Source organism: Zalophus californianus, chromosome 1 (assembly GCF_009762305.2).
Source record: "Zalophus californianus isolate mZalCal1 chromosome 1, mZalCal1.pri.v2, whole genome shotgun sequence".
NCBI classification, from domain to species: domain Eukaryota; kingdom Metazoa; phylum Chordata; class Mammalia; order Carnivora; family Otariidae; genus Zalophus; species Zalophus californianus.
The window spans coordinates 14,434,983-14,460,401 of record NC_045595.1 but is presented as its reverse complement, the minus strand read 5'-3'; the positions used below and the strand labels follow the sequence as shown (position 1 = coordinate 14,460,401).

The 25,419-nt window shown below is 56.1% G+C and overlaps 1 protein-coding gene across 2 annotated transcripts; it reads left to right on the top strand.

Moving 5' to 3' along the window:
• The first annotated feature begins 145 nt into the window (after window positions 1-145).
• Window positions 146-22,375, top strand: MEF2B (myocyte enhancer factor 2B). Of its 2 annotated transcripts, XM_027583059.1 has the most exons (11): window positions 146-228; window positions 2,855-3,110; window positions 5,352-5,578; window positions 18,317-18,399; window positions 18,942-19,145; window positions 20,091-20,225; window positions 20,700-20,847; window positions 21,014-21,147; window positions 21,241-21,334; window positions 21,522-21,633; window positions 21,948-22,375. In XM_027583059.1, the coding sequence occupies exons 4-11, from the start codon at window positions 18,346-18,348 to the stop codon at window positions 22,171-22,173; spliced, it is 1,107 nt and encodes a 368-aa protein (XP_027438860.1). In that variant the 5' UTR covers window positions 146-228; window positions 2,855-3,110; window positions 5,352-5,578; window positions 18,317-18,345; the 3' UTR covers window positions 22,174-22,375. The 2 variants fall into 2 exon arrangements, with proteins under 2 accessions (XP_027438860.1, XP_027438861.1); XM_027583060.1 differs by lacking the exons at window positions 146-228; window positions 2,855-3,110 and adding an exon at window positions 17,654-17,711 and having other exon boundaries at window positions 5,539-5,578.
• The last annotated feature ends 3,044 nt before the right edge of the window (window positions 22,376-25,419 follow it).

The following is a 25,419-nucleotide window of genomic DNA, read 5'->3' as shown; positions in this document are numbered from 1 at the left end:
GCCTGTGTCCCTACAGACCCTGGCCCCTTCCTCTTCAGAATTGCCGCCCACTGTCCCTCTCAGAGTCTTCCATCCCCACTTTTCCCCCGATACTGCACCCCACAGGGTGATTGGTGGTCTTTATAGGGTCAAGTTGCAGTCTCCCCGGCTTCTGACTTCACCTGCCTTTCCAGTCCTGGGCCTGTACGCACAGTTCCCTTTTATAGAAGAGGAAACAGGCTCAGAGAGGTGAGGCGGGGTCACCACCCTTGACCAGAAGTGGGAGTCATACCCGGACCCTCCAAGCCCTGGGTTTCACTTCTCCCAGTCCCACAACCAGGCTCCTGCCTCAGGTGCTGCCTCATCAGGGTGGCCTTGCAGCCCTGAGGGTCTCACACCTCTCCCTGACCCTCATCCCCCAGCCCAACTAAAGCCAGGCCTTTGGCCACAACTCTGGGGTCTGGCAGGGACTGAAGACCGAGTAAGTGTGGTCAGCACATTCCTCTTCTGCCCAGAGCCTCGGTTCCTCTGTGAATGTCTAGAGATAAGGCTTTGCTGCCCCTGGACACCTGCCTGCCCCCCATCAATCATGGACACGGTCATGGCCATGGCCCCTCAGACCAATAACTGCCACCCTGTTAAACCTGATCAGCCACTCACTGTGTGCCTGGCACTATGCTGGGGCTTTTGCAAGGGTCATCTTTTCATCCTTCATCCTCAGGCAGCCCTGTAAGGCAGGTGTCACCCTCAAATACAAATGGGAAAAGAGTCTTCAAGAGGTGGCATGAGCTGTACAAGGTCACACAGCGGACTCGTCTGGCTTAGTCCCAGCCCTCTCTCTGACATGCTGTGTGACATGGGGCCCAGAGCTGGGTCTCTCTGGTCCTCCCTTTCTCCTCCTGGACAAGGAAGGCTGGGCTGGGCCTTCCCTACAGGCTGAGGGGGGCATTTGTGTACCTACCTGCATGGCCCGCATTCTGTCTTGAGCAGAAATGCCCACCCCAGACTCGGGCCATATGGAAAAGCTACCTTTCATTGGCCAATCAGAGCCTCCCTCTCCCAGGTCACCGAGACTGGGTGGAGATGAGTGTGTGACCCAGGGAGAGGTATCACCCAGAAATTTTGCTGGGAAGCATGGGGAAGTCACCGTCTTCCCATTAGGGTTGTTGAGCTAGGCAGATAGAAGGGGAGACCAAGAACACTCGTGGGGTCTTAGACCCATCTGTACCTGACACCAGCAAAACTTGATGCCTCAGTATCATTAGTCTCCACCTTACTGTATTTGCCAAAATTGCTCTGAGTCAATATCTGCTGCTGGCAGGAGAGCCCATACTGACCGCTATGACTGTCAAGGCTGGAAGGTCATGGTGCACAGTTTGTACCCCTCCAAGGTCAGCTGTGTGTCAGTGCAGTATCCAGCACCAGATAGCGGGGAGAGCAGAATGGAGTTGTTTGGGGTAGAGTCAGGGTGAGTCCCAGGCCCACTGCTCTGGTTGGAAGAGAGTGGTGCCAAGAGTCAGGGGCACCCTAGGGGAGAGAGGGTCCTGGTGGGGTGTCAGTGTTGTGGAGGAGCCTGAGGGCCTAGAACGGGGTTCATGAACACAGGAGGTGTGGAAGGACTACCTCCCACAGCCAGGAAATAGGTCAGTTCTTTCCCCTTTCTAGGATGTATTAGGGGCCTCAGTCCACCATGCTGCCTCCGCACTGCCCCAGCTCAGTGTTGCGGGGAGGGAGGATCCTTAAGTCCACCCCATTAGTGGCCTTGACTGGTGTGTGGCATCCCCCAGAGTCACTCTCCCTCTTGTTTGCCCACTCTGAAGGCACTTCTTGTCCGACTGTCCTTCCACCTGTCTATCAAGCAGCCATTTGTCCAGCAAACCTTGACTGCCCTCTGTGGGCCAGGCCCTGCCCAGGGGATGCCCTGGTGAGCAAGACAGGCCAGCCCTGTCAGACCTAGGGGTCAGACGGACAGGCCAGACAGGCAGCTAAATAAGTTAATGGCATATATTCCAGGGGCTGCTGAGGGCTTGCTCCTGCCCTGTGACCTAGGCGGGAACAGCCGAGGTGTGCCCCAGACCCTCCCAGGGCTCCGCATCACCCACAGTCCCTCCGTGCGATCTCAGCTAATGACTCATAGCCTTTCCATTCAAAGAGCAGGACTCTGGCCTGAAGACCCCTCACACTCCCAGCCTGGGGGCTCCCTATGTCGCTAGTTTATTTGCATTCATTTGCATGTCCCTCTCCCGCTCCCACCTAGAGAACGTTCACACCCGCTGGCCACCAGGGGGCGCAAGAAGCAAAGACTTGGTCAGGCCAGTGGGCCTCCCAAGCGGTCATTGTCCACATTCCTGGCTGTTCCTGCTGGGTGCATTGTGATCCTCTGCTCTTTTTCACCCCATACGTCCTTGCCCCCATTTTTCAGAGCGTGAACTAAGGTTCCATGGGGCCGGTTTACCCAGCAGGACCTCGCACCTACCCTCATGTGCTTGCTCCTGGGCTCTGCTGGCAGCCTCCCCTCCTTGCCAAGGTGGAGGTGTGGGCATTCCCAGACCCGACTCAGTAGGATTTGCTCCCAGGACAGCCCCAGAGATAGGAATTGAGGGTAGCCGGGAGAGAGGCAGTAAGCTCCTTGTCCCATGAGGCATTCAAGCTGGAACCTAGCATGCATGAGGGTAGGGATGACCTGAAAAGGATCTCAGCTCTGGGTGAATTGTGAGGCCACCGCAGGCTCTTTCAAATCTGTGGATGGGGTAAAAGGAGGCCCAAGAGAACAGTGACTTGCCTCCAGCTGGCCCACAGTGGTCAGGATGGGAATCAGACTTCAGTTTTGGCTTTTTGTCCTTAGCCCCAATCCAAGTTCTGTTTTTTATTTCAGGCCTGCTCTACACTCCCAGAGGGTCCTACCCCTCGGAAATTCCTTCCTAGCTCTGCCACATCCCCCAGCAAAGTCTTTGGATGCCTCAAGCTTGGTCCCCATGCCCCCCCATCACTCAGACCCTCTCCAGGGCTCTCTAGTTCTTTAAGAAACCCTTGAAGACACCCCTTTGATGCCACCACACACAGGACCCGGCCTGGAGGAGCCTCCATGATGGGGGAAACTGAATCAGACACAGACATCCCCAACCGCCTGGGTCAGTGCTGGGCTGGGAGGAGGGATGGGGATAGAGGAACCCCAGATGGGAGGAGGGGGCATTGAAGGTGGGCCTCGAAATGATTCCAGCCTCCAGGAGGAGGGGCTGCTATTGTCCCCATTTTGCACATGAGCGAACAGACTCACAGTGGTGCAGTGACCAGCCTGAGATCATGCAGTGAGTGGGAACCGGAACTGGGATGGGGACCCAGGCTCTCTAACCCTGAGGCCCTATCTACTGGACCACACTATACTTGCCATGGAGGGTCCTTCAAAGCCTTCCCATTCTGACATTGTGGGAGGGGATCTGGAGGAGGGAGAGGCAGCTTTTCCATTCCTTCCTACCTTCTCACCCTAGCTCCACCTGTGCACACATCCCCCATCCTCCAGGCCCCTTCCCAAATCCCCCTCTATGGCCCTTTCTACTCCTCCCCAACCCTCCCTTCCACTCTCCAACCTCATACTCCAGCAACTAAGGGTGTCCCCTCATCTGGAGAAGACTGAGGTTGAGACTTTGCCCTGCAAGGGGATGAAGGTTCACATGGGGTGACACAGCCAGTGATGGGGGAGGGTATAGGACAGGAACTGGGGTAAAGACAAAAAGGAGGGGCTGTTATAGGAAACAGTGCAAGTGATAGAAGGTGGAACTGGCCAGAATGGGAAGGGGGTGTGGAACATGAGTGGTGGTGGTGGGGGAGCAGGGGCAGGAACATGGGAGGGATCCCTAGTGGTGGGAGGGGGCAGTGGGTGGGATGCATGGGGGTAGACCCAGCCAGCTCAGGTCAGGCAGACCCTTCCCAACACGTCCTGGCTACTCCCAGAGCTGCTTCAGCTGCTGCCCTCACGTAACCAGAGCCTGCCTGTTGCATCAGAGGCGGGCGGGCAGCCACAGGTAAACAGAGCAGCCCTCGCGGGGCCCGGGGCTCCCCAGCCACCTCCATGCTCCCCAAGCCTTGTTTTGCGCTTTGGAGCCAAGGCAGAAGCCCCTATCCTAGCCTGGGCTCTGGTGTGTCCTTGGGACATCTGAGTGTTTGGCGTTGGGCATTGTGGGGCAGTGTAGTGGGGGCAGAGGCAGGACCCCTGGTCCCTACCTTCTGACAATGTGAAACCTAGCTTATGTCCAAAGATGAAAGCTTTGCCCAGACTAGGGATCCAAACTGCCCATGTCACAGATGGGTAGATTGAGGTTTGGGGAGAGGCCTCCCAGAACCCCAGTTCCCTGCCTCAGTGTCCCCCCCACCCCACATCTCTGCATGGTCCCCACAGAGTCCAGGAATCTAGCCATCTCCTGTTGTCTTCCAAGAAGGTGGATACCAGGCAGCTGTTGCAAACCACCTGTTCTCCCACTTTATCTGCCCCAAATCGACCCCCTCCTCTTCATCTCGAGCCTCTCTTTGGGTGCCCAGCCCAGTCTGCTTCTGTCTACTGCTCTGGCTTCGTCTCCCTCATCTCCCCGACCAAAGAATACTCTGCACTCTGCCTCTACACTTTTGCAAGTGCTTTTGCCTCTTGGAAAACCCTTCTCCCAGTGGCAAACTCCTGTTCATGCTTCAAGGCCCAATAAAACGCCCCCTTTTCTGGGAAGCCCTCCCTGGCTCCCCAGAGTTGGGGGAGTGTGTGGCAGCTCTGACTTCTCTAGGATTACCCAGTCCAAAATCATCTTCATTTTGTAATTCTATTCACATTGATTCACTCACCAATCCTGTTCTGATTTCCTTTCTGGACCTGGCCCTCTGCTGGGTGGTGCTGGGATCCCAGGGAGGGAGTGGATACAGGGGTCCGGGCCGGGGGGTCTAGTCCTGGAAGCCACACCCCCTGCACACAGCTGACCTTTCAAGTGGAGGAGGGCATGCAGCAGCCAGAGGGGTCTGTTGCCCTCCTGTGGAGACACGGGAGGCAAGCAAGCATCCAGCCACAGGGGCCCATATGAGCAAGCCCACATCGGCGACCCAAGAGCAACAACAGTCCCTCCATTTGGGTGAGAGCAAGGATCAGTGTTGGCTTCCAGAAGGGCTCGGTCCCTGGGGCCTTCAGGCTCTTGGGTCAGAGTTGTATTTCACTCAGTTTAGAATAAGTCTAGGGTTGGGGCTAGCAGTGATCCGAACTAGAGACAGGGTCCGAATTAGCGTCAGGGTCACAGTAGTAAGGTCAGGGCACGCAGTGAGGGCGGGGGGGAGTCTGGCGGGTCTGATCCAGCCCCGCCCTGGTCCCGTCTCTTCATTATACGCCCCCCTCCTTTCAGCGTCTTCCGGGGTCTGAGTCCGGGTCTCCAGAACTCCCGGGGCGGGGCCACGCCCAAGTGCCTGCCCATCACGGCCCGTATGCAAATGAGCCCCATCCCGCCCAATCAGCTCCCGTGGGGGCGGGGCCGCACATTCTGAAGGCACCTGTGGCAGCCCTGCGCTCCGAGCTCTGTGCTGCAGCTGCAAGACTGGTCCGTGAGCGTCCAGAGGGCCCCGGGCCCAGCAGGTGCGTGTCGCGTCGGGCCGAGGTTTGTGTGGTGTCATTTGAACGGCACCTGTGGTTAGGGTTGGGTTTGGAAGTCCAAGTGTGCTGCGGTGCGTTGGAGAGTTTTGTGTCTTAAGAGATTTGCCTCCTAGGATGTGAGCCTGAGATGTGTGTCCTGAGCGGTTGTGTCCAAAGGGTGTGAGTCTGAGGGGAAGGGTGTGTCCAAAGGGTTGCGAGTCCAAGGGTTGTGTTTCTGAGAGGTTGTGTGTCCAAGGGGCATGTGTCTGAGGGTTTTGATGTCATTTGGGGAATTGTGTGTCCAAAGTTGTGGGGCCATGGGCCCCTGTTATGTGTCTGTGAGCTGTGTGTCTGGTCTGTGAGCTGGAGTGTGCCCCTCTCCGGGGATGCACCCCTTGGCACATCCTCCAGGCCCTTGTACACAACCCAGTGCCTTGCTATGACTTTGCCCTTGTGTGTCACTGCCCCATATCTGCATGTGGCATGACTATCCATGTGTGCCTGTGACTGCCATGACCCTTACCTGCCCTGTGGGGTTTGAGCTTCAGGCAGCGAGTGTGGGGCCTCAGCTGGGCCCACGGGGTGCCTGTGAAGCTTGGGGGCAGGATAGGAGGTATGGAACCCTGGGTGGGTGGGTGGCACAGCTGCCTGGGTCACCCGCTTCCCTGTGCCTCAGTTTCTCCATCGGGGAGATGGGTACAGGAACAATAGCCACAGCCCTCTGAGATTGTCAGCACACGACAAGCTGGTGGCTGTGTTACCTTCACAGTCATGCTCCCCCTACCCGCCCCCCCCCACTTCTCCTAGGGTCCAGGGCTGCAGGCATGGCTGACTGATCTACCTGGCTATCCTCAGTCCCCTTGTTGCAGACTTGGAAGTCAGAGATAGCTGAGGCCATGCCTGGCCTGCCCCAAAATCCTCACCCAGGAAAGTCAGGACCTCTGGACATTTGGCATCCAGTAATGAGAACTCTCAGCTATTGGGGCAACAGAAACTGGGTTCAAAACAGTATTTACACTGGGAAGGACAAGTGTGTGGGGTTTGACTGCAAAGGTCAAAAGGGCTTTGGGAGAAGTCAGCCTTCCTCCATCCTGTCCCCATGCCTGCCTCCCACTGCCTGAGTCAAGGAGTGAATCTTGACTTCCAGGGAACGAAATTTTAGAACATTGAGGGCCTGGGGGTCTCACCTGCAAGAGCTGGAAGCTGTTTATCTGGTCTGGAGTGCCCACTTTGCAGGAGGGAAGACTGAGGCCAGATGGAGACATCCAGGCCCCTCAGAGAAAGTATGGGCTCAAGGCTGCCCCTCTGCCATCCAGAAACAACAAAGCCAGGAACGAGGGGCCCAGTCTTCTCTCTCCTCTCGCTGTGTGACTTCAGACAGATCACTGCCCCTCTCTGAGCTCTGCAGCTGCCCCTGTGACCTGAGCAAGTTGAGCTCGGTTTTACATTCCACCTCCAACTAATGATATTTTGTTAAATCATTACCCAACCAGGCAGACATCTGGAAAATGCAAATTAAGAGGAGAAAGGGAATTAAAATCATTTGTCACCCCAACTCAGATGCAATTAATGTAGAAATGTTAGGGGTCTGGCCTTCAGATATGAGGAACATAGACACCTGAAGACAGATGTCATTTTTCAGAGAGGATTTATCATACACTGGAATCCTATTTGGGGTCAGAGAGCTTACCCCAACCCTGGCCCTTGAATCCCTGTGGGGTGCACACAGAGGTTGGGTCCTGTTTCTCAACCCCCAGAAGAGGGTCTCCCTGGGCCTGCATCTTGGGACCTGAGGCTGCCCTGTCCCCCCCCCCCCAGGCCCAAGAGTGAGTGTCTTGGACCCCAACGATGCCCCAGACTCACTTCTCAGACTGTGCAAGGGTGGTGATTTGGGGGTGCAGCAGGACAGCCCTGGGGTACAAGCGAGGCTAGAGTGAGAATCTGGGGGGTCTCGCTGTGTGGCCCCGGGGAAGACTGCTTCCTCTTGTGTAAAATGGGGACAGTGATCTCCGCTTCACTGGGCTGTTTGTGGGTCAGGCAGGTTCTGTGTGTAAAGGAGGTGGCATGTGGGCCTGGGCAGAGAGTAGGCACTCAGTAATAGGAGGCGCCATCCGAACTGTGACCCAGTGGAAGTCCCTGTGAGCCCCATCTAGGCCCATCCCCACCCCACCCTCTACCAGGGCCAAGGAGGCCTCGGGGCTGTCTGCTTTCCTGGCCTGCTCTTCACCAGGTCCAGGTTCACCTGGGGTCAAGGCAGGGCCCTCAGCAGGGAGCAGTTGAGGCCGGTTGGCACAAGGAGTCACAGGCTGTGGGCACAGGCCTGCCCCTGTCCACTTTCCACACCCACAGCCCTCACTGTCTCTCACCAAATGCTGTCCTGGCCTCCCCTCAATAGGGCCTCCCCACAGCAGCCAGGGGGTCTTCTGAAAATCCTGAATCAGACCACAGCTCTCACCTCCTTGCACACCCTCCATGGCTCCCCACTGCTCTACAGCCCACCCTCTCATCTCCACCCCTGAGGCCCCATGTGGCCTCCCTGCCCTCCTCTGTCTCCATCGGCTCCCCCTGCTTTAGTCACACTGGCTCCCCCTGCACCTGGAAGCTGACCAGCATGTTCCCACCTCAGGTCCTTTGCACCTGCCATTTCTGCGACCAGGCAGTCTCTCCCCCACATCCCAACATGGCTGGTGTCCTCTCGTCCTTGAGGACCCCCTTTTCAGAAAGGCCCTTCCGACCCCTCTGTTCAAACCAGCTCCTTCCCCTGCCACCCATCCCTCCTGCTTCCCTCTGTTGAATTTCTTCCTTGAAGGTCTCTGTCTCTGCCATGATTATGTGTCTGTTGTCACCTCTCCCACAGGGCTGGGTCTGTCCACTCCCTGCCCCTATGTCCCCTGTACCTGGTGTGCTCTCAGACATTTCTGGGGGAAGAGAGTGGGGACCACGGATGCCTAAAGTCCCCATCTTCGGATGGCTATGTCTTGGGTCTGCTGGGCCATGGGCCGTCCCTTCCGCCCAGCGCTGACAGATGTGCTAATTTCCCAAGCAGGGAGGCCCTGGCCTCAGGGGATGAATTTCTGGGGGTCCCACGGGGACGTCTTTCTCTGGAACAAAGAGAGGGGAATCTTGGGCCGTCCCTGCAGTTGCCCCTATGGCTCGGGGGACATCATTGGGTGCCTTGGGTGGCCCTGAGCTCCAACCTGGGACAGCAGGGTTGGGTTCTGAATGTAGAGTCTCTCCCAGCTCCAGGGGTCAGGGTCCCAAACCCTTCAGGGAGGTGGCATGGGGTAGTGGGCTTCTGTTTGCAGTGGCTGTGTCAGAGAAACTGGCCTTCTTGGTAGATGAGAGACATGATTTCCTTCCCAGATGTACAGTGGGACCTACGGAGGGTCCGTCCCTGGGCCTGAGAGGAGCATGAGTGCCATCCACTTGGGCTGTTGTGCGGGTGGCTGTTCAGAGCAGGGGTCTCCAACTGGAAGGGGGCAGGGCTCAGATTTGTTTTGTGGGCCACAGGCCTTTAAAAGAAAACTGAACCAGTTGTCCATGTTTCTTCCATTGATTAAGCGGTTTGCTCATTCACTCAAGGAAGGGTGCCTGGGGGCCTGCTGTGTGCCGGGCACTGGGGAGCTTCCACCCCTGCCCTCACTGAGTGGACATCGTAGTGGGACAGCATGATCGTCAAAGAAAGTAGCAAAGAAGTACAGAAAGTTTCCGGTGGGGCTAAGTGCCTCGGGGAGAGATGACTCTCCCCTGGGAAAATTGGCGCCTCCAAAAAAAGGGATTTCTTCTTGGCCTCGAAGGACATGGAGCAGCTCCTCAGACCTGGGCAAGCCTGGCAAGGGTGGTGGACCAGGGGAAGGGCCAGCCTGGGCAAAGGCCCAGTGGCGGGAATGTGGCAGGTCTGTGTGGGACTACTGTGTCAGATGCCCGAAAAGGGGCAGAAGGTGTACTAGAATTTGCTGGTAGATGAGGCCTTTCTAAAGAGGAGGGACAGGTAGGTGGGCGCCTAGGGAGCTCCCAGGGGACTCGCAGTACAAATGGGGAAACTAAGGCTCAGAGCATGTCAGGCAATGAATGTTCGTTGGAGCCAGGAATTGAACCCTGGTCTGGCCAGGCCCACAGCCACAGCCCTGGCCTCTCAGCACATGGCCACAGTGGGCCCTCCTAGGAGCAAACCTGGGGAAGGGAGGTCTGAGGGACCCCACTGGGCCTCAGTTTCCCCATAGGTATCAGAGGGACTCATGGATAAGGGATCCCTAAGGGGTCTTCTCCAACTGGAACATTCTCAGTTTCTGGGGATTCAGAGCTGCATGTGGGTGACACACCTCATCCCTCAGACCCCTACAGTTCCCAGGATCACCACAAAGATCCCTATAATCCCCTGCCACCTGCTCCGGCGTAGCCTGTGACCCCCATGAAGTGCCCAGATATGTGACCCACCCCAGATGCTCACTTCCCACAGACTCCCCAACCCCCGACCCTCCCGTGGAGCTGCTCACCACTCTGGCTCCAGAAGCCAGAGGGTTGGGCATTATTACCACGGCAGGTCTGGGGGCCCTACCTGTGTCTGGGGGTCTACGGGCAATGGACAACAAGCATGCATGTGTTTGGGGGGCATGGAATGTTTGGGGGTGTCTGCGTGTATTTGGGAGTCTGGTGCATTTGGGGAATTGGAATGTGTCGGGGGCTCAGCGTGTGTCTGGAGAGGTCTGTGTGTATTTGGGGGTCTACACGTGCAGGCTGCTCTGAGTGTGTTTTGGGGATATGTGTGTTTGGAAAGCTGCATGGGTTTGGGGGGGTCTGTATTTTGGACCGCATGTCTTTTGGGGACTTTTGTATGGAGGGATCCACATGTGTTTGAGGGTGATGCCTGTGTCTGGGAGATCTATGTATGTTTTTTTTTAAGATTTTATTTATTTATTTGAGAGAGAGAGAATGAGAGAAAGAGAGCATGAGAGGGAAGAGGGTCAGAGGGAGAAGCAGGCTCCCCGCTGAGCCGGAAGCCCGATGCGGGACTCGATCCCGGGACTCCAGGATCATGACCAGAGCCGAAGGCAGTCGCTTAACCAACTGAGCCACCCAGGCGTCCGGACCTATGTATGTTTTAAGCATCTGTGCATTTTGAGGGGCTCTGCATTGTTTGGGGGACACCTCGTGTGGGGCATCTCCCTACCCTCATCTGTCCATTTGAGGAATGGGCTTTCTTCTTGTCCCCCTATTCCTTAAACCCCCCTGCCTAGTCTGCCTAGGGCCCTTGCCTGATCTGGGCACCTCCCAGGACTGAGTAGAGGTGACCATGTGACCATGAAAGCTCGATGCACAGGGGAAGGAGGAGTACAGAACACCTACTGTGAAGCCCCAGCACGCCCCAACCCCAGCTCAGCAAGGCAGCCCTGACTCTCCCCATTTCCTGGAGGAAGAAACTGAGGCCCACACAAATTTGGCCACACCAGAGTCACTGCCAGAGCCCACCTGCCCTCGGGGACTACTCTGGGCTGAGCCAGCCCCTAGGTCACCCACAGAGGCCCCCCACTTGGGGCACCATCTCCCCTGGCCCCCAGGGTAGGAGGCAGGCCCAGGGCCCCTGCTGGGGAGGGGAGGGTCGCTGGCAGCTGGGGTCAGAACAGCTTGAGCCCTCAAGAGAGGGGAGGGGGAGGGTCCCAGCTTTCCAAGGGGCTCTTCCTGTCGCCTGTAATGAGGTACTTGGGGAACAGGTGATGAAACCACCTCCTGGGTTGCGTGAGGCGGGGTTGCAGGCTTGATTCGCTGCAGCCACCCAGGAGCAGCGCCCCCTCCCCGCTTCGCCGCATCCCCGTGGGCCCTCCCCGCCCCCTCCCCCCCCACCCACCTGCCTCTCACTTCTCCTTTCCTTCCCTCCTTTCCCTGTCCGGGTGCCCCGCCAAGCTGTGGCCTCTGGGCTCCAGGGTCCGGCAGCGTGACTGTGCCACTCGTCCCCCCATTTAAGCCCCACTGGGAGCCAAGAAGGGGAACTTGACTGGCTCCTGGTCTTGTCTCTCAAACTCTCACCACAAGGCCTTTGAGGTCAGAATTCTGTGACCCATTTTATGGGGGAGGAAGTGGGGGCTTGATATCACCCAGCGTGTCACTGTGGTCTTGCAAGATGGCACGCTGACTCAGCGCCCCCAGTCCCAAGGCCCGGCCCTTCTTCCTTCTGGCTTCTGGAAGAGCCATCCACCACCCCGTCCTCCCCAGCTGGTGGGGGAGAAGGATTCTCACCCCCATTTACAGGTGAGAAAACTGAGTCCTCACACGGGGAGAACGCAATGGTGAAGGGTCAGTGGGAGGGTGACGTTCTTTCCAGTTCCTGTAGTATCTCCATCACCAAGGTGCTAAAAGGCCTCACTAGGTCAAAGACGTGATAGTCTATGGCCTGAAGGACCCCAGAGGTGTTTGTTGATTGACTTAGTGAGCACAGGTACAGCCGTTGAGAGTTTATGGTGCTCCGGGCACTCAGGAAACCTTCCTTTGTCCTCAGTTCTTTCCCTGCCCAGTGCTCAGGCCTGGGATCTAGGCTCTTCTTCCACCGCTGTCATATGCCACCAGTGGATCCAGGCCCTTCCGTTGAGATTCTTCCACTTCTACCCCCTGCCCCGTCCCAGTTCAGGCCTCACGTCTCCCACCTGGTCACCTGCCCCAGCCTCTCCCTGTCACCTTCCTCCTTCTTAGATGCTACTCCCCACGGCAACCCTGAGCAGAGGAAGCTTTTTAAAAAAAAGTCCTTTGATTGATGGGCGCCTGGGTGGCTCAGTTGGTTAAGCGACTGCCTTCGGCTCAGGCCATGATCCTGGAGTCCCGGGATCGAGTCCCGCATCGGGCTCCCTGCTCGGCGGGGAGTCTGCTTCTCCCTCTGACCCTCTTCCCTCTCGTGCTCTCTATCTCTCATTCTCTCTCTCTAATAAATAAATAAAATCTTTAAAAAAATAAAAAAAATCTTTTGATTGAGATAAATCATAGAGAGAAAAAGTCACAAATCATCGGAGTAGGGCTAACACATTTGCACAAGTGAAACACGTCTGAGTCCTTGGACTCTGGGCTGGGGAGCAGCCCCTGCAAGTCCCGCTGCCCTGTCACAGTGCCTGCCCGGGGTGGCCACTGTGCTGACCCTCATCACTGTAAAAGGGAATTTCGCCTCTTCTGGAACCTCACGTAAATGGGATTACACAGCGCGTCCCTGCTGTTGAGTCCAGCACCTGTGTGGTTGCATGGAGCTGGAGTGCATCCTTTTACTGTGCTAGGTGGTAGTCCCATCATAGAGTCTAGTAGAGAGAGTAGTAGCCAGTTCTCCCATGGAGGGCGTCTGGGTGGGTTCCAGCTTGGCGCAAGGATGAATGAAGCTGCTGAAAACCCTCTTGTCTGTGTCCTTTGGTAAAATATGGACCCATTTCTCTTGGGTGAATACTGAGGAGAGAGATCGCTGGGTCGTAGGGAAGACGGATTCACCTTTAGGAAGCACCAGTTGGTTTTCCCAAGTGGCTCTGCCTCTTTCCCCTCCCACCAGCCATGTAAGAGAGTACAAGGGGATTTTTCAAACTGTAAAATTATATCCCGACCCCCCTGCCCCCAAACTCTCCATGGCTCCTCATTGACCTCAGAGTAAAGCCCACAGTCTTCACGGTGGCCTTATGTGATCTGACCCTCACAGTCTTCCCCACCACCAACCTTCATCCCTCTCCCCTCTTCCCACTATCAGACTGTCCGCCCGTACAGCCTTCTGTGATTTCTTTAAAATACCAAACTCCTGGGACACCTGGGTGGCTCAGTCAGTTAAGCTTCTGCCTTCGGCTCAGGTCATGATCCCAGGATCCTGGAATTGAGTCCTGCATTGGGCTCCCTGCTCCGCAGGAAGCCTGCTTCTCCCTCTGCCTGCCGCTCCCCTTGCTTGTGCTCTCTCTCTCTCTCTCTCTGACAAATAAATTAATAAAATCTTAAAAAATAAAAATAAAATACCAAACTTCTGATCGCTCCAGATCTTTGCCCTTGGAGATCCCCCTGCCAGGAATACCCCTCACCCCCACAAAATCTTCCATGATTGGCTCCTCCCTTGCTTGGCTGTCTCTTTTATGTGCTTCAGGTCTCAGCTCCAATCTCACCTCTTCAGGAGAGCTTCCCTGAAATCTCTGGTTCACATTGACCCTTTTGTGGTCAATACATCTCTCTCTGGACTTAGTCGGGTTCTGACATATAGGAGTTTTTGTAAAAATGACTTGGGCAATTCTCATTGCTTGCAAAGGTCTGGGTTAGTTTCAATAACATTGCATTTCCCTCTCCTTTGAGGTTTGATAAGAGCCATAAAACCATGTGGGCCTGCTGTCCTTTTAATGGTAGGTCTTGAGTCACTTTTCTAATCTTCTATGGTCATTGGTCTACTTAAACTTTCTACTTCTTTTGTGATCAGCTTATTAAAGGGGTTGGCACATGGTGGATATTTAATATATGCTAAGTATGAGGACATGAAGAAAAGGGTAGGGAGGTAATGGACTCTCAGCTTCAAATGCCCACCCCCTTCCCATCTGCTCAGACCCCCCCATCCAACCTGTCCATCAAGGCCCAACTACATGCTTCCTCCTCTGAGATGCCCTCTTGGATTTCTCCTGGCCCTTCTTCCCGCTCCATTCTCGGGTCAATGGGTCCATCTCTTTGCTTCTCTGCTGGACAGACGCCACAAACTCTCTGCTTTCTGGCTGGATAGCGTGGGGGTAGAGGGGGGATGTGTGCACGGAAGAGGCCTCCCCCCTCGTGCCTGGCACATCCAGCATGTGCTGCCGCCTCCCCCCAGCAGTTCCGATCACGCCAACATCTGGAGAACAGGCCACCGGGCCCGTCTGCGGCTCAGTGGGGATTTGCATGTGAGTACAAATATATATGCACAGTCCGGGCCCTCCGCCTCCGCGTTCCCTGGCTGGCCCTTCACACCTGGGCTTGAAGCAGGTCAACGCTGAGTGACTGGATTTGCATGCCCATGTATTTCTGGGTAGGGAGTCAGCTGGGGGAGTCTGAGAGGAAGTTGTTGAGGGAAGCTGGGGGGAGTTCAGAGTCTCTCTTGACCTGCTCCATTCACTAAATCTGGTCCTGAGGGGCTTCCAGTCTGAGGGAGACAGAGCTGGATATACACACGCCTGGCCCCATGGGGTCAAAACTGGAGGGGAAGTTCGGGAGCTGTAGGAGTCCAGAGTGAGGGCAGGGAGGGCCTCCTAGAGGAATTAATTTTTTGAGCTGGGTTTTGAAGTGTGAATAGGAGTTGGCCAAGTGAAAAAAAAGGGCTTTCCAGGCAGAGTCATTTTGTTGAAGGTAGATTAAGATGGACAGGGGCTGATTGGGGCAGGGCCTCAAATGCCAGGCTGGGGACTAGAAATTTCTCCTGAGGGCAGAGGGGAGCCATGAAGAGTGTGTGAGCAAGAAGGAGGTATGATCAGAGCTGTATGTTGGGTAGATCACTCAAGGGCCAGAATTGGGATGACTTTGGTTCTTGGGTGAGGATTGGGGGTTCCATGGTCATCGAGGGTCAGAAGAGTCAAACCCCTGCATGAGCCCATCTGCATCTGTCAGGCCTGGACCCAGAGATGGCAGAGGAGGATCTGGTGTCTTTGGGAGGAACCAAAGACCCCTGGGGTACAGTGATTTCAAGGGCATGATGTAGGCCTAGAACAGAGGGGGCCTCACCCCTAGTCTCTGCCCGGATGAACACAGCCCTGGTCTCCCCTCAAGCCTCCTGCCATCTCTCGCCTGGCCCCCAACAGTCCTGCTCCCCATGGCAGCTGCGGCTAAGTTTGTAAATGATAAATCAAACCCCATTCCTTTTTGCTCAAAACCCTCTCATGGCTCTCTGTCGTTCTTAGACCAAAACCCACAGTCCCCCCCACAGATCAGAGGACCCGGGGTGACCTTGTCTCTGTGGCCTCTACCCCTGGACTCCTCCCTCCAGCCTCACTACTGTGTCTCGTCCTTCTTCAGGGCCTTTGGGTCCGCTCCTCCTTCTACCTGGAACTCACTTCCTGTCTCGGCTCTTGGGTCTCAGTTTAGAGAGAAACGCCCCCACCTTCTGGCTCATGGGTCTCCCTCATTATATGAGCCTTGCCCTGGCCAAGATGTCCTTGTCTAAACTGGGGACAGATTGAGAAGGGTCCAGATTCAGATCTTCCAGGCCTGGAGATTCATGTCTGAGTCCCATGTTCCCATGGGACCCCAGGCACGGGGGCATTTCCGGAGTCACCTTGGCACCAGGACCTCCGGACCAGTGCCCCCCTTCTGTCCCAAGGGACCTGTCAGGGCGGGGGCAACACGTCCCAGCCGTGGGAACGCACCCGATTCCGGCCAGGGATTAAAATTAGCCCGGAAAGTTAAATTTAGCAAGTCAAGCTGGAGCTGGGGGGCCAGGGCTGGGGCTCCCGTGGGTTCTGGCTCTGCATAGTTATGACCGTTCAGAGACCCAGACCAGAGAAAGTTGAAGGCACACCTGGGGTCACACAACAAGCCAAATACGACAGTGTCTAACGCTCCTGGGCCGTGGGACTCTGGAACAGTGTGTGTGTGTGTGTGGGGGGGGGGGTCCCACCCAAACCCCTGGAGCTGGAGTCTGGGAAGCAGGTATGGTTGCTCCTGGAGATGGACCCACATTTTCCTACACTTCCCAAGAGCTCATTCCCAGGCCTTGGGTCAGGTGCTCTGCATTTCATAGCCAGCCTCTCCACAGAACAGCACACTGAGGCCTAGGGAGAGGCCTCCCTTGCTGAGGATTGCCCAGTGGGTCAGAGGCTGTCTGGGACCTGACCGCAGGCCCACCTGACCTTGGGCAGGCCACTCACCTGAAGCCTTAGTCACCTGTGACATGAGAGGGGCCAGGAGGTCATGTGGTCATAGACTTGGTGGAAGGGTCTTGGATGCCTCGGGGTGGCTGTCTGCACAGTGGGATGGATGCTACACGGTGGGCAACGTGACTCCTTCATTCCGAGGAGCCCTGCAAGGGGAGAGCTGGGGAAGGCCTGGACCCAACGTGCTGCACATCTTGGGGACATGTTGTCCTCCACCAGCTGTCCATTTTCACCCTTGAGCACGCCTCCAGGGAGATCCAAGGTCCTCATGAGAAGGGTCCAGGGTTTCTCTCAAGCAGATCTCAGGCCCAAACCCCAGTGTGAGCTCTAAGCTTGAGGCCTTTTCAGGGTGTCCTGACCTACTCCCACCTGTTATTCTTTTTATTTTCTAAAGATTCATTTGTCCATTTGAGAGAGAGAGGGGGGAGGGACAGAGGGGGAAGGAGAGAAAAATCCTCAAGCAGGCTCCCCGCTGAGCCTGGAACCCCCTGCAGGGCTCAATCCCTGGACCCTGAGATCAGAACCCAAGCTGAAATCAAAAGTCAAATGCTGAACTGACTGAGCCCCCAGGTCTCCCCTGTTATTTTTTTTTAAGATTTTTTTTGTTTGTTTATTTGACAGAGATAGAGCACGAGTGGGGTGAGGGTCAGAGGGAGAAGCAGTCTTCCTGATGAGCCCGGAGCCCGATGCGGGGCTCGATCCCAGGACCCCAGGATCATGACCTGAGCCAAAGGCATACACTTCACCAACTGAGCCACCCAGGCGCCCCAATTCTTTTTAAATGGATATAATCTATAATCGCTGAGAGGGGAAAGTTAGAAAATTCAGATAATCAAAAAGGGAAGAAAAAAAAAAGACACCACAGGTCACACGTTGTACGTTTCCATTTACATGAAACCTCTAGAATGCACATGTCCATAGCGACAGCAGATCTGTGGTTGCCAGGGTCTGGGGAGGCAGGATGGGGAGTGACTGCTAATACACACGGGGTCTCCTTTTTGGGGGATGAAAACTTTCTGGAACTAGCTGGAGGTAATGGTTGTACAACAATGTGAATGCACTAAGTGCCACTGAATCGCACACTTTAAAATGGTGATTTTTAGGTGGTGCGAATTGCATCTAAATTTTTTACAAAGGAGGAAAAATTCACCCATAAATTTCCACCCAGCAGTGACTCCTATCTTGCTCATTTCCTTCTAGTCTTTTCTACTCTCAATGCAATTTTTAAATATATGTTTTCTTATAATCACAGCCCTGGATCTTGCTTGTTGGGGAGCTGTTTTGAATCGAATGGCTTAAAGGTGTCCGATGTGCGTACCAGGCTTTTAAATTTTTTTTTTTCCAGTGGCTCAAGATCAGTGATTCAGGGAGCAATGTTTCCTGAGCGCTGCCAGGTATCGGCATCAGATGTCCATCCAACCTGGCCCATCAAGGGCTTTTAGGCTGTTGCTAGTATTCATAACAGCAGTGCATATGTAGCACCGGCTGTGTGCTCGGCGGATCTGAATGCTTCACGGGGGTTAGCTCATTTTATCTCCCAACAACACTGGGCTGTGCGTGACACTGTTATCCCCACTGCACATGCACAGGGGCTTAGGAAGGTCAGGCTCCCCCGAGGTCCCACAATTACCAGCTTGTTTTGTTTTAGAGGCAGGGGTGGGGCATCTGTACCCCGATCCTTTGCCCTCGGTTAGCCTTCTCTTCATGTGGAGTTGGTCCAAAAGTGTTCACTGAGCATCTACTGCCTCTGGGGCCAGTTGAGAGTGGGGATTGTGGGGGTGACCCAGCCTGCCTTGATTTCCCCCCATCATCTCTCCCTCAGAGCTTGGCAGGGGCAGGCGGAAGACAGAAGGGAGGCTGGGTCCCGGTCTCACTTTCCATCCACCCACTCTGCCCTCTTTTCCTTTCCTGCAAGGCCAAGGTCGCTCTACCCAGCCTGGCACAATGGGGAGGAAAAAAATCCAGATCTCCCGCATTCTGGACCAAAGGAATCGGCAGGTGAGTTCACGGGGGCGGGGGAGGGGGAACAGTGGCTGGGGGAAAGGCGTTCTTGGCAGCAGACCCAGCCTGGGCAAAGGCCTGTCCATTTGGGGGAGCTGCAAGGGCATGGGGAGCCTTGATGCGGTGTCCGGAGTTTGACAGGTAGCATTTGCTCATTTTCATGATGATTTATTCATTTATTCTCCCTGATGACTGGAGCCCCAGTCACGGGAGAGATGAAGTTTGACACAAACCCACCCAACTCAGAGGGCTGGTCCAGAGGGAGGCACAGAACCGAGGAAGCTCAGAGAGGGAATGTGGGCCCTGTCCTGGAGACCCAGGAAACTTCCCAAAGGAGAGGACATTTGGACAAGGTTTTGAAGCACCAATAGGAGTTGGCCGGGTTGAGAAGTGAGAAGTAGGGGAGCAGCCAGAAAGGACAGCATGCATAAGGCACAGAATCTTGAGGCATGCTCAGGGAACAGTTAGGCCCCTCCATCTCCTCCTTACCACCCCCAATCCATGTCTTCTCCCACCCCACCTGTGGGTCCTGGCTCCAGGTGACATTCACTAAGCGGAAGTTCGGGCTGATGAAGAAGGCCTATGAGCTGAGCGTGCTCTGCGATTGTGAGATCGCCCTCATCATCTTCAACAGCGCCAATCGCCTCTTCCAGTATGCCAGCACGGACATGGACCGTGTGCTCCTGAAGTACACAGAGTACAGTGAGCCCCACGAGAGCCGCACCAACACCGACATCCTCGAGGTACCCCTGGGGCCCTCCTCCCAGCGCCCTGAGGTCCAGCTCCCTGCGCCTGCTCCGAGCCTAGGGACTCTTGGCACAAAAGACGAGTGTTGCAACCTGGCTTTACTGCTGGTAAAAGCAGGTTTGAGGCAATGTGGGGTCCCTCCGAGGGGCAGCTGCCCCACAGTAGAGATAAAAACATCCACTGTGTGCCCCGCACACACCTCATTGAATCCTGTCCCCTGTTTGGTGAGGGCAGAGAGCAAGCAGACCTCACTGAGGGCGCAGAGTGTTTTTGTCTGAGCTGCTGTGTCCCCAGGAGAAAGGGACAGAAGCAGCCCGGCACTAGCTGATTCGTCCCCACACCCGCAACCCAGGCTGGGCGAGATCACTTCCCTTTGGACATGGGAATCTTTTCCCAAGATGGGAAGCTGAAGCCCCAGAGATGGAGATGGAGAGACCAGTAGGCCTGGGGCTGCACGTGGCGACCCCTAATGTTTCAGGAGGGTTGGGGAGAAGCTGTCAAAGGAGAGGCAGGGCTCCAGGAGTGTGCAGGTCCTGGGGGAAGCAGCTCAGGAAAGCCTAGAAGGTTGTCCTCCAACATTTATGAAATACCTGTCGCACGCCAGGCACGGAGGCTGCACTCCAGTGCGGAACGGAGGTACCAGGGCTGTATTCAGGAGTGTTAGGACAGTGCCAGCAGGGCCAGTGGATCTTGGCCCCCACTGTGTGACCTGGGCCTCTCTGGTCCCAGGGCAGGACAGTCCCTCTCTCACACACATTTGGAATTTGCTAGATGATAACTCACTAGGGTTTTTGGTCAATGGGATTTGGCTGGAACAGGCTGCGCCTGCACTCCGATCCACCCACAGAGCTGGGTGGGGGCGGTATCTTCCCTCTCCCATAGAACCAGGTTCCCTGGCTAGGATCGGGGGAGGGTCACCCTGTTGTCTCCCCTCCCCACAGACACTGAAGCGGAGGGGTGTGGGCCTTGATGGACCAGAGCTGGAGCCAGATGAAGGGCCTGACGGGCCAGGAGAGAAGCTGCGAAGGTTGGCAGGTGACGGGGGTGACCCAGCCTTGCCCCGGCCCCGGCTCTATGTAAGTGACTTCCTGCACCACCACGAAGGGGCCCTCCCTCACCTCCTAGGCCCAAGTGGTCAAGGCTGAGACCCAGACAAGGACCTAAGGCCAAGAAGTCTAGAGTTAGGGAGCAGGTCTCTGCCTAGGTGGAAAGGGAAGGTTTCCTGGAGGAGTGGGCATTATAGTTGGGGTTTTGAAGGATGAATAAGAGTTCAATGGCCAGCCATTTCCTTCCTCCTTTATTTCTTTGATTCATCCAACACCCTGGGAAGCCCCCTCGGTGCCAACCCCATGCTGAGCAAGAAGCCTCAGCTCTGGGCCTGTCAGTGAGTGACAGCACCAGACACAGGCTCCTTCCATCATGTGGGGTTAGGCCAGAGGGAGGAGTAGCAAGGGCTTCCAGAGGTGGAGGCTGGCCTCTGATTTTCTGTCTGGGATTTGATGCCCTTGTCTCCATGTTCCTCCAACCAATCCCATCCTCTCTGCCCTCAGCCAGCAGCCCCTACTATGCCCAGCCCGGACATGGTATATGGGGCCCTGCCCCCACCAGGCTGCGACCCCAGTGGGCTTGGGGAGGCCCTCCCCGCCCAGAGCCGCCCTTCTCCTTTCCGGCCCGCAGCCCCCAAAGCTGGGCCCCCAGGTGAGCATGGGCCACAGGCCCTGGGGCAAAAGGGGGTGGGAATCCAAGGAGGGTTGTAGGGGGATCTTGGCTTAGGCACTGCTTGTCTGTGTATTACCTCTGGACCTCAGACTTGGTTAGATTACATGGCCACATGCCCTCTCTCTGGGGGTTTCCTGCTCCTCAGGCCTGGCACACCCTCTCTTCTCACCGAGCCACCTTGCCAGCAAGACACCACCACCCCTGTACCTGGCAGCAGATGGGCGGAGGCCGGACCTGCCTGGTAGCCTGGCGGGGGCCCGAGGGGGACTGAACACCTCAGTGAGTGAGGGGAAGGTGTAGCAGGGCTGTTGGGGGAGGGCAGGATGGCCTGTGTGTGGGCCTCATTTTCCCCTGTACCCTGTCTCCCCACAGAGAGGCCTCTATGGTAGCCTACAGAGTCCATGCTCTGCCACAGCTCCGGGACCCCCACTCGGGAGTTTCCCCTTCCTCCCTGCAGGCGCCCCAGGTATGCACCCCCCATGTTCCCTGCCATGGGAGACATCCATACACCTGCCTGCTGGGGGTGAGGGGTCGGGGCTGGTGGTCAGCATTTCCCCACCCACCAGAACTGAAAACTGGCTGGTGGGATAGGTCAAGCTTGGGCAAGGGGCTCCCTGAGGTCAGGGCCTCAATTTATTCCTCCTTCCCCCCAGAATATGGCCTGGGAGACCCCCCTCCGCCCCCTGGCCTGCTGCAGCCCCCCACCCTGGCCCCCTGGCAGCATTCCAGGGGTGATGGGCCCCCAGCCGCCCCTCCCCAGCCGAGGTAAGTGCCTCAATTGCCCCTCCTCTCTCCGCTCCGTGTTTCGGGTGGTTGTGGGGGGGGGGTCCCTCCAAGTCTTCCGAAGCCCCTAGCCACTGCTGACCTCTGGTGGCCACTCCTGGTTCTACACTCAGCCCCTCCCGTCTGTTCTTGGTGGGATGGGTGGCTATTTTGGAAACCCCAAGAGGGACCGCCACCCCCTCCTTTCCCAAGGTCCTCCTGCTGAGCCTTTGCCCAAGCCATATCACCTCCCTGGCTTTCCTCCCTTCCTCGCTGAGCTCACAACCCTCCTTCTCTCTCTCTGTCTCTCCCTGCAGTGGGAGCCGAAGCCTGAGTGAGGAGGGTCCCCCCGCCCGTGGCGCCTCCCCACCAACCCCCCCAGTCAGCATCAAGTCCGAGCGCCTCTCGCCGGCCCCTGGGGGCCCCGGCGACTTTCCCAAGACTTTCCCCTATCCCTTGCTCCTGTCCCGGCCCCTGGCAGAGCCCCTACGGCCCGGACCCCCCCTGCGCCGTCTGCCCACTGCCGACGGCTGGGCTCGGTAGTGGACCCAGGGGTGGCACGGGTCCTTCCTCCCACGTGGGGCGAGGGCACGTGGGGTCCCAGTCTCCCTCCCCACGTCGTTAGAAAAGAGCCAGCAGTTAACGTCCCTCCAAAGTGAGGGCCTGGAGTTCAGATCCACGGTCGGGGGTGGGGGATCCTTTCTCCCTTTCCTGTGTGTGTATCCACCAATAAAACACGCGTGGTGTCCATGGACGAAACTGTCTGTCGCTACTCAGAATCACCACCACGTCCGGGTCCTCCCATCTCTTCCCAACAGGTCTCAGTCTTGCCTTGTCTCGGTTTGGGGTACTCCCTTCAGAATCCTATCCTGAGACTAGGATTCGAAGGTGGGTATATCCCGGAGGAAGGCAGTTGAGGGGTAGGGACGTGGCGGGGAAGAGCCTTGCAGGGGGCAGCAGCGAGCAGGTGACTTCGTGGGCAGCGCTGCCCACCTCCTCCGCCCCTGGGGACCCTGGGGGAGTGCTTAGAGCACGCACCTAAAGTGGTTCCACTCCAGGGGTGAGAGGCTGGGCTACCACCTCCTGAGGATATCAAGTCGTGTGCTCAAGGGAAAGTTTCCAGGCTGGGTTGCAATCACTTGCAGCAAGAAGCAGTTGGGAATCTTGAACACTGTTCAATGGGGCGGTCACTACACCATTCATCTTTTAATGGACATATTCCTTGATCCCTTGACCCAGCAATTTCGATCCACCAGAGGCAGGAGGGAGCCGGGCGTTTATCTACCCACTTGGGGGGGGGCACAAACTCCCCCCACTCTGGCCGGCATCCTGAGGGCAGACTTGGGTGTCCAGGAGCCAAAGGGAGCTCCATCTGCTTCCCCTGTCCAGTCACTCCCCGAGGTGCTCTCGTGGGATGTTTATAACTCTCAGATCTGATCTCTGACCTTTCCGAGCTCCTCAGCTGCCCCCACCCCTCTACTCCGTCTGCCCTGTCACCCACCATGTCCCCTGCCCTGAGCCCCTCTAGAAATACTTCCAGTCCCAAGCCTTGGTTGGATGAAATGGAGGCAAGGCTGGAGAGGGTCCCTTCTTAGCCTCTGGATCTCACCCTCATGGGGGACAAGAAGCCAGGCCAGTTCCTGAAGTTAGTGCCCACAGGTTAAGCGCCCCGTGTCGGGTTCTTAAAAATGTAGGCTGCTTTCAAAGATTGGGAGGTGGGGGCACGGGCGGGTGGGTGTGGTTCTGCATGCCCATCCTGGGAGACTGCACTTTCGCCATCATCCATTAGGTGGCGCCCAATAGTGTGCTTTGGATTCTGCACTCCGCGCTCAAAAGTAAAAAATAAAATAGAAATAGTAATTAAAAAATAAAATCCCTCTTGGCTTCCAAGGGCTTCACCCCATGTTTTCAGGGTCTGAGCCTGGGGACTCAGAAAGGTCTGTGTCACATGTTGCCTGCACATATAGAGCTTGGGGTGTCCTGGGTCATGAAAGGTCAGTGAGCAGGCTACTGGCTTCTGGAGACACCTTTGGTCCAAACTCCAGCTCTGCACCTGCTGGCTCTGTGGGGGTGTGTGTGTGGGGTGGAGCAGGGAGGGTTGTGTGAAAGTGTCCTCTACCAGCCTTTCTAAGGACACCGTGGTGATGTCAGTCAGGGCTATTGTCACCATCAGAGGGACCCTAAGTCTCCCAGGAGCTCAGTCACTGGTTGAAAGCAGCATGGGAATTGTGGCACAAATGCAGTCATGGAAGTCAGAAACCTGAGAGATGCATTTTTCAAGAGCATCATACACTCAGAGATAGTGGAATGGCCAATGTGGAGAGGGTGTGGACTTCAGTGTAATCAGAGAGGCTGGGCTGTTAATGCAGACAGACATAGGGAGTGTCTTGAGGATCAGGGACCATGGAGTACCCAATGCAGGACAGAGAATGTGGATTCGCCCAGTGGAGAATGGAGAACAAGGAACGTCCAATGTGGAACAGACAACATGCACATCCAACATAGACTAGAGAGTGAGGAGTGTCCATTTTAGAACAGAGGAGGGACATTGTCTGGGCCAAGTGTTAAGAGGTGTCCTTAAGCTGCTCTGGGGAAAAATAGACTGTGGGGGCTGAGGTGAGGTGTAGGGGTGGAAGCCAGAGATCAGGGAGCCGGGGACTACAGGGGAGATGTGACGGAAGTTGACTGGGTGGAGGTTGTGGGGTTGGTGAGACTGGCTACACTTGGAAGGTGGAACCATCATCAGGAGGGGCTGACAGATCAGGTATGGGCGAGAGAGGAGTCAAGGCTAACTCCAGAGCTTGTGGATAACCTGAAGGATGGGGAGTTGCGGGAGGGAAGATGAGGACCTCCTGAGATGAGGACGTGTGAATTTCCTGTGGTTCACCGCATGGGTGCCGCTGTGACACCTAAATTCATAAGCCCTGGGTGCAGGAGTAGAGGTCAAGGTGTGCCGTAGAGATTTGGGCCTCCCAGATCCTCAGTGTCTTCATCAATGAAATGGAGACGATTGTCCTGCCACCTCAGCATACTGGAAGGAGCACATGAAATCAACCACCCCACCTCCCCAGCCTGGTATGCAGTGGACCTGCAGCAAATGCCCCTCCTTTCTTTCTCAGTCCCTTTCTCTGACACCCTCCCCAAATCCCAGCTTCCCTGGATCCCTCGTGGATTCATAGATTGGCTCATGGCCCCCATGTTGGTCCAGGGAAATCCCAGTGACCCTCACCACCACTGTCACCCATCCTCTCTCCAAGGGACACTCTGAGTCCAGAAGACCAAGCCACAGTGAATCCCCTGCAAACAGACATCCACATGTGCTCATAAACAAAGACAAAAACACCCACAGAGACAAGGCAATCAACTATACAGGCCCCACTCACAGGCCCCATAAAAACCCTCAGACATCTGGGGCGCCTGGGTGGCTCCGTCAGTTAAGTGTCTGGGCTCAGGTCATGATCTCTGGGTCCTGGGATCAAGCCCCACTTTGGGCTCCCTGCTCAGCGGGGAGTCCGCTTGTTCCTCTCCCTCTGCCCCTCCCCCCAGCTCAGGCTCTCTCTCACTTGCTCTCTCTGTCTCTCAAAAAAAATAAATAAAATCTTTAAAAAAAAATTAAAGAAACCACCTCAGACATATAATCATACCCACATATATGTCCACATTCAGGCAGACACACTTTATCCATAAAAATGCAGATGGTAAAACTTAGGTACCCATGCTAGAAGCCCTTTCCTCCAAGCCTGGAAACACAGAACATCAGATTCTTGAGACTGACATTTTTTTTGTCCT

Bases quoted from the DNA above. Each gene is read 5' to 3' on its own strand.
- MEF2B (XM_027583059.1), top strand. From the start codon at position 18,346: ATGGGGAGGAAAAAAATCCAGATCTCCCGCATTCTGGACCAAAGGAAT. The intron at 20,848-21,013 runs GTGAGCATGGGC...CCTGCTCCTCAG, and splicing joins CCCCAAAGCTGGGCCCCCAG to GCCTGGCACACCCTCTCTTC. The intron at 21,634-21,947 runs GTAAGTGCCTCA...CTCTCCCTGCAG, and splicing joins GCCGCCCCTCCCCAGCCGAG to TGGGAGCCGAAGCCTGAGTG.